The 11780-nt window shown below is 39.7% G+C and overlaps 2 protein-coding genes across 2 annotated transcripts; both read right to left on the bottom strand.

Moving 5' to 3' along the window:
* Positions 1-951: 951 nt before the first annotated feature.
* LOC111668331 (F-box/LRR-repeat protein 3-like) lies at positions 952-8925 on the bottom strand. Its single transcript, XM_023424360.2, has 6 exons — positions 8630-8925; positions 6498-6702; positions 5958-6122; positions 5701-5823; positions 4943-5114; positions 952-4497 (listed from the first exon to the last, which is right to left on the bottom strand). The coding sequence occupies exons 2-6, from the start codon at positions 6699-6701 to the stop codon at positions 3857-3859; spliced, it is 1305 nt and encodes a 434-aa protein (XP_023280128.1). The 5' UTR covers position 6702; positions 8630-8925; the 3' UTR covers positions 952-3856.
* Positions 8926-9774: 849 nt separating this feature from the next.
* LOC147818076 (uncharacterized) lies at positions 9775-11263 on the bottom strand. The gene has a single exon (XM_087178780.1). It carries the CDS (start codon positions 11239-11241, stop codon positions 10129-10131), a length of 1113 nt encoding a protein of 370 aa, XP_087034906.1. The 5' UTR covers positions 11242-11263; the 3' UTR covers positions 9775-10128.
* Positions 11264-11780: the final 517 nt, after the last annotated feature.

Here is an 11780-nt window from a genome sequence, read left to right as displayed (position 1 = left end):
GCAGCAGGTTTCCACTGAGGTTTGGACTCATAAAAGAGTAAACCATGTACATTACTGACCTGTACATCAACTTCATCTGGTTTTATGAATTTAAATTGTTCTCAGTCCACTACTTTGGTCCAGACTGAAATTGGATTCACAGTCCCCAAAGGATGAATCCTACTGACTTTTCCTCTGCTGTGATCATGAGGATGACATTATGGTTTTGAGTGACTGGCAACTGTTGGATAGATTGCCATAAAATTTTGTACGTTTACATTCCCCCCAGGATCAATCACAATCACTTTGGTGATCCTCTGACTTTTTATCTAGTGTCATCAAGAGGTCGAAATTTAAATTTGCCTAGTACTTTGATTTATGATCACATACCTGCAAAACGAATGACATCCCCATCACCCTTGGATGTGCTTTGTGTTTAATACTAATTAGTAAATGGTGACACTCAAGACTGTGAACAAGATAAATATTATACCATGTTAGCATGATGCTAGCATTTAGCTAAAACCGCCACTGTGCCTGAGAACAACTTCACACAGTTGCTAGCCTGGCTGTAGAGTAGACTAATAGTCTTGCTGATTGAAAAATAGTCTCTTGATTAGCATTGATAGCATGAGGCTTTACTCTCTTATATAAACACACTGATCTAAATTAATTAAGGCTTACCATGAACCATATTACTGAGGGTGTCTGAACATAATTCATTTTTGATGACTAATTTAATTTTTTCCCCTCCCCAAAACAGTTTGCATGACTGTTATAGGAAATGCTACTGAATGGTTTGTTCCTAAACTTATGAAGCATCTTAAAACAAACAGGTCAAACTCAGCTCAGCTCTCTTCAGACCTGTATTGTCTTGAAACAAGATAACTATGCAAAAAACAAAAAAGGAAACTATTGCAACGAGCTAATGAAAGCAAGTGTTATAGTTATAGTTAAGACATGGACTACGTATTCAAACAGGCATTTTTAATGTGGCTATGAACTTTACTTAAATATTACATATCTTTGGGGAAAGTACAAGAAGTTACCTTCCAATAATCTCAGTACAATGCAGCCTTGTTTAACTAAAATAAAAACAACACACTGTCACGGTACACTATAAAAAAAACTGCAGCCCTTACTTGGCCTATAGTTGAGTATTACAATAATCATCTATAAGCACTGAATACAAATGCAGTTAATATTAACCAGCAGATGGCATGTGTTTATAAATACACAATAAAATGTACTGTTAGTCAGTAAAGGATAAAGTCCATCGCCAAGCCTTGTTGACCTTCAGAAACAGAAAACAGAAAATTAAGACATGATCATGAACCCCTATTAAAGGGAAAACAACTGAAGAAATATTAAAGTTTTTTCTTCTTCTTTTCAAATTAACATTCCCAAACAAAATACAGAAAACATATCAACCGTGTTAAACAATTACAGATTTCAACTGAACACAATGATTTACAGGACTCTTTCATTGCGCGGTGCAAGGGTTGACATCTTTCAGCAAATCCACAGGCAACATCCTTAATAAGTCCATCTTAAGACGTGTTCCAACTATTACTCTCTCACTCCGTTGCAACAAAACAATAGCAAGACATAAATATTTCATTCTTACACATTCTTAAAAACATTCGTTAACATCAACATTCAGCTGCCACATTGACTGGCCTTCAGGGCTGCACAATTACCTCCTTAAAATCATAATTTTCACATTTGTATCAGTTACATGAGAACAGCTGCCACATGCTGCTGATGTTTTTATGCAACAAATAAATATGATACAGGACAAAATATAACCATATTATGGTTGATGATATACCATCATCAATTTAAGTTTTTCTTATTTTAGGCCAGCCAACTGTTTCTGTGTGATAGCAGGAGAACTTTACTGCAAAATGAACAGCATTGGTCAGGATTGTGCAGCCCTGTGCTAACATTTAAACCCTCCATCCTTACTTTAAAAAAAACAAACAGTTTTTGTATTTTGTCTGTTTGTCAACTGATCGTAATTTAAAGGTTAATTGAAAATAGAGGCCTCTTCTATGCTGTGTTTACAGACATTGCTAATGTTGAACTTTTAACAGCATCTGTAAATATTAATAAATCAGATTTTGTCCATGTAATGAAAGACCTGTCAATAAATTTGAGGAAGCTTCTGTCTGCAACTTTAAGTACATTTAATCTCTAAAATGCAAAGCCAGAATATATCTTTCTTCGGTAGACTACAGACTGTGCAGACTATTGGCATGGTGAATGATTGTGCTGTCAAGCAGTTTTGGTTTGTCCCTTTCCCAGAAGCTTTCCAGAATGATTTTTGTGTGTCAAATGTCAATAATTAAACAATTCTGCCTGCCACTTTAATTTGTTAGAACTTATTTTGCTTGTAAGAATATAAAATAACTCCAAAAAAGCTAGTTAACTACCAAGGGTGACTCATTGGCAGATTTACTGACCACTGCCACAATTTACCACCATTTGGCTGCAAAATCTTTTAATTTCTTGCCCTAATGAAATTGTAGCTCATCTTGCATCCTTCATTGGAGTAAAAGTGCATCAGTAGGATTCCTTAAATGTAAAGGTATATGAAGTCGACAATTAAAAATCCTCCCTCCCATTTGTTTTGTAATTTAACACTTTGATATCTACAATTACATTAAAATAGGAACATGTTTCAGGCAATGCAGAAATATAGTTATTGTACATTACACACAAAATATGTTCAAACATCACTCTTTTATATATATATATATATATATATATATATATATATATATATATATATATATAAAGATATATATCTACAGCATATACAGACTAACATGATTATGGCCAAAGTCACTTAAGAGCACCACCTTCACAAATAGCTGTCCTTAGAAAAAGAGAGATGGAACTGTCTTTAGCCCTCTCCATGTCAAATCAGAGGACGGAGAAAGAGACAGTTCTGTTATTCTAAATGAGATGCAGTGACTCAGAAACACATTCAAAGACATTAAATAGAGACATGGCGATAGACAACAACACATGGAAACCAAAACCAAACAAAAATATATGGATTCAATGTGGAACCTTTATGTGCTATTGCCTACATGACCGTAGTTACATGCTCGACCACCTCTATAACAACCTCCACAAAACTGGTGACTGTCCCTTTAAAATAAAATGTTTCTTATTCTTACACAGTCACAGCGTGTTGTTACTTGGGTTGTGGAGATTTTAACTGAATATCAACAAAACATATTAGCTTATAACGGTGACCATCCCCATCTAATGTGCATCTTTCCATCACACGTGAAGACTACCACAATGCCTGACCTAAAAGCCATTCTGCAGTGTGATGCTGACAATCTGTTGAATTTATTCTATACGTTACTATAAAGTGTCTCAGTTAGAACGATTTGTACTTATGCCCACTTGTCATATGGTAAACATGTTTATGAATCTGTCTGCAGACAATGCGCTAATTACAACCTGTGTAGATGAAATAACTCCCAAACTTTCCCAATCATTCCTGATAATTCCCATGGTAAAGCATCACCCCTGAATAAACTACAAATAACCGATCTGCAGGGTTTCACTGCCCAAGACATATGGCTCAGAGAACAAGGTGCTAAATGTGACAACAAGAAAAAACAATTTAGACTTAAATATTCATTTAAATATAAAAATTTTATACATAGAACAATATGGTAGAGTTGAATTCAATAAACATATGTTTTATCATATCAAAACTCAAAGAGACGTACATATGGTGCTTGTGAAAGGACTTTTCTGAAAAGCAGGAGAAAGATGAGGACACGCACGCACGCACGCACGCACACACACATATATATAAAACTCATAGAAACTGACACCTTCTCCCAGAGCTCTACCAGGTAGGCATCATGTCTGGGAACCAAACACGACCCAAATGCTTTGACACTTCCCAGTGGATATCATCCAGCCCATAGCGGTGATCTGGGACCAGCACTTCCTCCATGATGGATAGCTGTGTCAGTCTGTCTCCACACATCTTGACAAACTCCACGAAGGCGCTGCAGGACACTTCACACTCTCCCAAGCCGATGGCCGACAGCTGCGTGCAGCGTTGGGCAATGCGGATCAGCTCTTCATCCAGCGGCCGCAGCCCGTTGGCGCACACCACCAGCTCGACCAGACGCGGGCAGGTGAGCCCAACGCGCCCCAGGACGTCTTTACTGACAGAGCGGCCGAAGTATAAATGCGTAACGGGGATTTCGTCACGGAAGAAAGGGCCAAACTCATCCTCATAGAGAAAGAAGTACATGACCAGATTAAATTTAGGAGAGTGACGCACCATGGCGTCCCAGCTGCTCTTCTTGATGGTGTGGAAATGTTGGCCAGGATTCTCACTAACCACGTCAATGCGAAGGTGCTCGAGGTGAACGTGCTTCTCTGAGGACAGGGCGATGAGAAGTTCATCACTCAACAAATGGTAGTTGAGAGCCAGTTCTCTGAGGCCATGGCATTGATCGGCCACACACAGGATGCCTGGAATAGAGAGAATAGTAAATTAGGAGCTTATAGATCTAACCTGCCTGTTTAAGGCTGAGCACAGGAAAAGATGAAGCAATGTTAGCCACCACTGTTATACCTTCCCATAGGTTTTAGACTTAGGAAGACTGATTTACTGATCTGGTGTATCATAACATTATATTTAAAAGCCTAAAATATCTAGAATTCAATATCAATCTCCGCTCCCATCTACATTCATTTCCTCTTAGTCACTTCTGCCCAATTAACTCCTTGAATGCTAATTAACATACTTTTATATTCCTTTCACTTTCACCATTCCCTCTCAAGGTCTGCTAAAAACACAGATGTTCCAGAGATGAACAAAGATTAGCATCAGTTATAATTGTTCTTGATCAATCAAATTAGTCATTATTAATCAATAGCATTCCTAATATCTGTTATTTTTGCTATTATCCAGTACCTGCAGGTGAAACGTGAGGGCAGCTGCTCATTTTCAGCAGTTTGAGTGTGTCGCTGTTATTAGCCACCAGGACTTTGAGGGAGGGGTCGTCAACCGGTGTATCATCAATCTTCAGTGAGGACAAGGATTTGGAGTTGACAAAAACCACTGTCAGTGCTGAGATGAAGTGAGACTGGTGAACAGGGTGAAAGATAGAAACATTTCATCATCCTTTTTTTTTTTTTCAGTAAACATAGTCTGTCTTTCAGGCAGCCCAAGATGCTAGTTTTATTTCCCAAAGACATCAAGCAATCTGACAAGCAGACGTAGCTAGAGACCCCAGTTTAATTCTACAACACATTTCCACATTATCCCATCACCCCTGTCTAAATGTATGTGCATCTTTGGGCAGGTGCTTGTAAAATACAAGATGCAAAAAAACAGACACACACTCACACCCACTTCTGCCTTTATATTATATGCATCAACTAAAAAAACAAACATGCAAATGTGCAGCCATACCACTTTGTTTGATTGTTAACAAGAGTGACTGTCAAAGAAAATGGCTGAGTGCAATGATTTTAGCTTACAACTTAGAGATCCGAAATCATACACCTTGTCACAGGCACTTGACATTAATCAGAACGGCGGCATCTTAAGACACTGATCAGAGATTATAGCTTTAAACTGGAGAATTGTTTCACCACGGCAGTTGTTACAATTCTAGGCTTTGCTTGTAGATAGAGATGCACAGACAGAATTATCATGCTGCATCTTACTTTGGGCAGCTCCATGAAACTGGGCCGAGCTGTGGAGATGAGCCCCAATGTTTTCAAAGAACAATTCACGAGCTGAGAGAGGATGTCGCACGCTGCCTCCGCAGACTCTCTGCTGCTGTCCACCTAAACAGTATGGAGGTAGAAAAACGAGAACCCACTGACAATTTCATTTGGACAGAATATAAGAATGTACTTCACTGCACACTTCATTACTTTACCCATACACTCCTCCTCTCCTTTTCACTATCAGTTCATACCTTGAAGCTGACATATTGCAGGTGGTTGGAGTGCCTTTTGATTATCTGTTTGATGAGGTCTGGGTGTGTGGCCTTCAGGTACGAGCTGGCTGGCTGGTTTAACTCAAACTCAAAACACCGCCACAGCTCTGGCATGTGAAAAGCCTGGTTCCAACCTCGACACACCTATAGTGGCAAGATTAAAATCAAAATTTGTTTCTGCTTGACGCCAGCCTTTTTGGTATTTGTAGCAATTTCTGAATTTGGAGGACAATTTATTTTAAGTTTGCATTTCACATACTAGCAGTATGCAACTAAAAACATCCAGTTATTCCATTTAAAAATTCAAAATCCTCTAACAGATAAAGGTTGATAGAATAAAGGTTGGTTTAATAAAGTCATATTGAAACAATAATGAAACAATCTCAACATGCCGTCTGCATTGTTATTTCAGCAGTGTTAAATAAAATCCTCACATGACACATGCCACCACAAATACTGCTTTCTGTCAAATATTATCCATTAAGTGTAGCAATTGATGGGATATTACTACATCGGCACCTGAGAGGCATAAGCCCTGTCCAGTAGAGGCAAGTACTGGAAGATGTGGAGCAGGATCTCCTGAGGCAGACATTCCCAGCGGGCACCCTCCTCCTCCAAATCTTTCTCCCTCCTCTGCTTGCAGGGCCGTTTAAGAGTCTTCTGAGACCCACCGCTGGTGCCACCTCCTTCCTCCTGCTCATTCCCTTGGAGAACTCGTTTCATCCTGGGTAAACAGAAGAGTAGTTAATAAGATCCAGATGGTTGAGACAAATGAATTTTACAGGGGAAAGAAAGTCTTTATTAGCAGTACTGTTTATACATGGCTTCTTCATCACAAGACCCGACATGCTTGGCAGACTAAATGTTGCCCCATTAAGACTGCAATCCACGGTCTGGGTAGGCTGATTCATGCTGACACATACTGAATACATATATGTGAAATGATGCATGGTTGTAACTGTTTTCATTATTGGGTAATCTATTAATAATTTATACATAAATTAAATATTAAAATAATAAAAGATTTTAATTTCACAATGATATGAAACTACAGCTGCAGCTCCTCATATATGTGACACTCCAACAAAGAAATGTTTGGTAGTTTTATATGATAAATGACTTAATTGCAATTAACAGATTTTTTTAAATTGTCATTCATTGATTTTCTTAAGACTTAACGTTAATTATCGTTGTCATTAACAAATCATTGAGGCACTACAGGGTTGCCATACAATATCCAACTTTTTCTACATCAGCTAAGAGTATAATACATTCATGACTGTGTCACCCTGCATTTCACACCCTGCTACTACCTGCTGAACAGTCTCAGGGGCATCTCTGCAAAACCTGCACCTTGGGTCCTGTCTGCTGTGGTAGACCTTGCCTGTATGGATCTGATGCTTAGGGCCTGTTCTGGGGCTGCTATGAACGGAGCCTCTGTCCTTCAGGCCGGCCTTTGCTAGCCTCTGGCAGGATTTCTTGATGTTAGCCATTTCCTTAATCTGCCAATGATACTTCATCCTCCTACTCATCAAACCCATGTCTTCTGCTGCCTGATGCATTCACGGATGTTCCTTCTTTCTCCTTCACTTTGGGTGGAACCCTCCGTGCATGTGTGTGTACATACATACATGTGTATATGTATGTATGCATACACATGGTGTGCGTGTGTGTATACTATACACATGTTTTTCAGTTAATTTACACTTTTATCTCTGGTTGTAGTAGCCCATTGTTAGTTACTCACTGAAAGTAGACATTCATGTCTAGTTATCCAAGTTAATGTTATTTTCTTATGCAATTAAAAAAACACCAGACAATGATATTGCTACAACTCTGGGAAAAAATGGAAGTTGTTGCCTGTTATAGATGTCTGTTAGGCTTGATGAACATCTTTCTATTAAGCAACATGGTAACATTTTAGTGAAGAGACTAAGACTGAAGTTAGGGTTTAATTTTTTATTTCAGAGACAAGTCCTGTTTTTCTTTAGAAGCCGGGAAGGCTGGCCTCCACCTGCCATCTTCTTACCAGTTCTTGATTACAGTGACTTATTTAACTTATTTTCTTTCATCAGTATTGGTCGATATAAATGGGATGTCGATAAATATTATTTGAGAGCACCAGCTAAAAATGATTGGTTTCCCCTTAATCATGCATGCAAAAATGACACTATGATATATTTTGGAAGTTAGTCCCTTGGTTACAGTGGTGTTTATATTGTATTGCCCAGACCTGCATGACAGACTGAATAACCTGCAGAGCTGCAAAAAGGCAAATCTGTCCATAACAAGGTGTCTCCTCTGCTCACCTGAGAATGAAATCACAGGACAAGAAAGGCCACGCCTCCCTCTGCCTCAACCTACACCACTGTCTGACAAAGTTTGCTTCTGTCGGCAAAAACTGTCTTTAATTACCAATTTCTGCACATAAATGGCGCGATGTTGGCGACCTTTAATGGTTAGTTTACAACACAAATCCATCATTCCAAGACAAGAGCTTAGCTTAGCTTAGCCGAACCGAGCCTCGGATCTTGCTAACTACTTAGCAAACAAGTTGTGATGAATGTTAAGTGACAGATGAAAAAATAGCTTATTTGGACATGTAGGCTACTCGGGGTTCACACGAGTTGTCTACCTGGCGTTTTTCTTACCTGGCGTTCGCCTTCGTCGGATGTTTGTCAGAAAAAACGCTTACTCAACATCAACCGGGACCGACACAAGAAAACTGCGTTCGAGCTGGCCTACCGATCAAACACATTGGACCATAGGACAGCACGGGGTTTTGGGAGGTTAGCAGACACTGATTACAAGCTTATTCAAGGAGGTTTTTCAAAAGTCCTTTCGTGTTCCCGAGCGCCTGACCTAGTTTCTCTTCACAACTCTGCTGCTTCGGTAGTTTGCTTGTCAGCTAAAGATGGCGTTTGTGTTGTTGTGTCAAGCTGGGTGGGCTGGCCTGAAGCTTCAGTGAACTGTCGGCAGGGGGAGTCATTTCACTGTACTGGAGTTATTCCCCATCACATTGTAATTGGTTCAGGTTCCAACATTTCAATAAAGATACTAGATAGTATAATTAATCCAAATATTAGGCAAAGGGTAATCATACTCAACAATTGTCCATACAAACAAACAACGGAATATATACAGATAGTTAGGGGGCTGGTCAGTTTAATAGCAAAAAATCAATTCTGTGTACAAAACACACCCATAGAGTTTCTCCAAGACATAAACTGTACACAAGGACTGCAGACCACACATTTCAGACCACAAAATTCAATGGAGGCACATTGATAGAAATGTATCTAATCAAATATTTTTGTAATTAATTGCACCAGTGTTACCCCAAAATGTGCTTTTGCTGTTAATTTTCTGGTATTATTTAGGTGATCAGGGCCAGATTTAGCTTCTGCTTTTCCTCCACATCTTTAACAGATGACATTGACTCACAGTGCAGGTGTTTTAGTAAATTGCTGGAGTTGGCCCTGAGTAAATGCAGAGGAGGGTGTTGTGTTCTGACATATTGGCAGTTCTGAGGTGGATACAAGGGCATACCAGGACATGCCTAGTACCCCTTATGATGCCCCTTAATCTTGCGTTGTTTTCTCCCTCCAACAGGGAATCCCCTTTTCAATGTAATATTGTGATATTAATAAGAACATTCTTGCACAACAGCTACTATATTTTGGCTGTGTTTTGAGGACCATTTATGATCTAATTTTCATGAAGATTCTTTCAATTAATGAAATAGTATCGTGTAGTATTATGTAGGGAAATAGTATTGTGTGGGGAAAAGTGTGTATTGCACTTGGCCACCACCATACCACTGTTGCCAAACTCTGAATGGTCAGGAATATTTTTTTAAATGGTTGTGTGAAGCCACATGTATTGTGGCCTCTTACCAAATATTTTTTAGCAGCATCGGAAAAGCAAGCTGGTTTTCAAGTACTGTGTTTTTAAGACTACTTAAACACCATAAAGAGCAGTTTAAAAACCAGAGTTGAATACTGAGTCAACATTAATATCCCAACAATGACGCTCATCTTTTATATCGCAGAATACATTCAGTAATAGATCACATTTTGGGAGAAGACATTGTAGTCCAGCACACATCAGGAGACTGGGACTGAAAGTAGACTACCACATCCCAGCTCTGTCACTCAGGCCCGAGAGCCATGGTCTCACACAGGTAGTGCCGTTTGCCAACACAAACAATGTCATCCCAGGAGTTTAACCAGTCCTTCCCTCCAATGCCTTTCGGTGGCACAATGGCAACACAGTCCTGTCCTGACAAGTCGGTGTCCCAGTCGGGAACGGCATTGTTTGGCTCTGATTCCTTCCAGTAAATGACATCCCACTTGATAGTTTTGCCATTGATCCATAAATGGGTGCCCTCCTTCACCATGTCCTGCAACCCGATCCACGCTGAATGGAAGTCTTCTTGAGGGTGTGCCTGTACATACTGAAAAGTCATGTTGGTCAAGAATGCCTGGTCTTCAGCATTCAAAACAATAGCCAGGTCACCACCCATGCTAATGCACAACTGGCGAGCAACTTCCCACTTCTCTGCTACTGAGGACAGGAAGAAGCAGCGTGAGGCGTGCTCGACCCAGCCTGGCAGGCAGCGTGAACAGTGCAGTGTGCTTTTGTTGCAGAATCCCCAGAGGAAAGTCAGATGGTTAGAGAACAGGATTGAACGCTGTTTTTGATTTTCTGCTTCTAGCTGCATGGAGGTTTGCTGTTCATTGATTAACAGCTGGTGCAGGCGTTTGTTTTCTGCAGTTTCCATAGTGATGTTGTGCAGTGATTTGTTCAGACGCAGGTTCAGTTGTCTCTTCTCTTCTTCCACAAGGCTGTAGTTTTCCATGGTTGATTTTAGAAGCATGTTCAGCTCTTTGTTTCTCACTTGCAAATGTGTTTTTTCTTGCATTGTATTCTTCAATAGCATGCTCAGCTGTGTTTTTTCAGCTGACATCAAAGTCAAGTTGTACAGAGTGGCATTCATGAAAAGTTCCAGCTGGCCATATTCACTTCTCAGAAGGGTGAGGTTTCCAGTGCAGTTCAGAAGTTGCTTCAGCTCACTGTTTTCTATTTGCAACTGCTTGGTGATGTTCCACATAGTGAATACCTCCTCTGCCGTGTACTGAAATCCTGCTGTCACACTTTGGTTTTTATTTATCTGAATAAAGAGAATGCCGGTCACACCACAAACAAGCACCATCAAAACAGCAATCACAATGGCTTGCCACATGGATCCCAGTCTCCTCATGCAGTTGTTTTGAGTGTCTCCTCTGTTTATCTCATCTTGAACTTCTGAGGCATTTTTTTCCGGATCCTCACCAGAATGTTCATTAGGAAAACTAAGAATACAAAAAAGACAAGGGATCAAGAGATGTACCGTAAACAAGAAGTTCTAAAATCACACTACACGGTAAATACCACATTTTAATTACAAATTGGTGTAGTAGTATGCTCTCAAATTCCACATATCTTCATTACAATTAGCTTCTTATCTAATTGTCCCCAGCAATCACTGGGCAAGCACCTGTGAAAACATTCCTCACCTGTTGGACTGTTGGGACTTATATACAATACATTTGATAATTATATTACGTATGGCATGTTACGTTACCCTATGAGGGAGAGAGAAAGAGGAGTGATCAAAAAGCAAGTGTGTCTCGTTTTGCTGCCTCTCTCTCATTGACTCAAAAAGTTCTATTTACAACCATAACAAGCAGCAGAATAAGAAAGTGAACTAAATCACGTGTTCTGTATGTCTTTTGATCTCCACTACTCTTAAATCACAGA

Source organism: Seriola lalandi, unplaced genomic scaffold (assembly GCF_002814215.2).
Source record: "Seriola lalandi dorsalis isolate HSWRI2012SDOR001 ecotype SW California unplaced genomic scaffold, Sedor1 jcf7180002054735, whole genome shotgun sequence".
NCBI lineage: Eukaryota > Metazoa > Chordata > Actinopteri > Carangiformes > Carangidae > Seriola > Seriola lalandi.
Note: the sequence above shows the minus strand (reverse complement) of the source record. Positions and strands in the feature narration are given on the sequence as shown.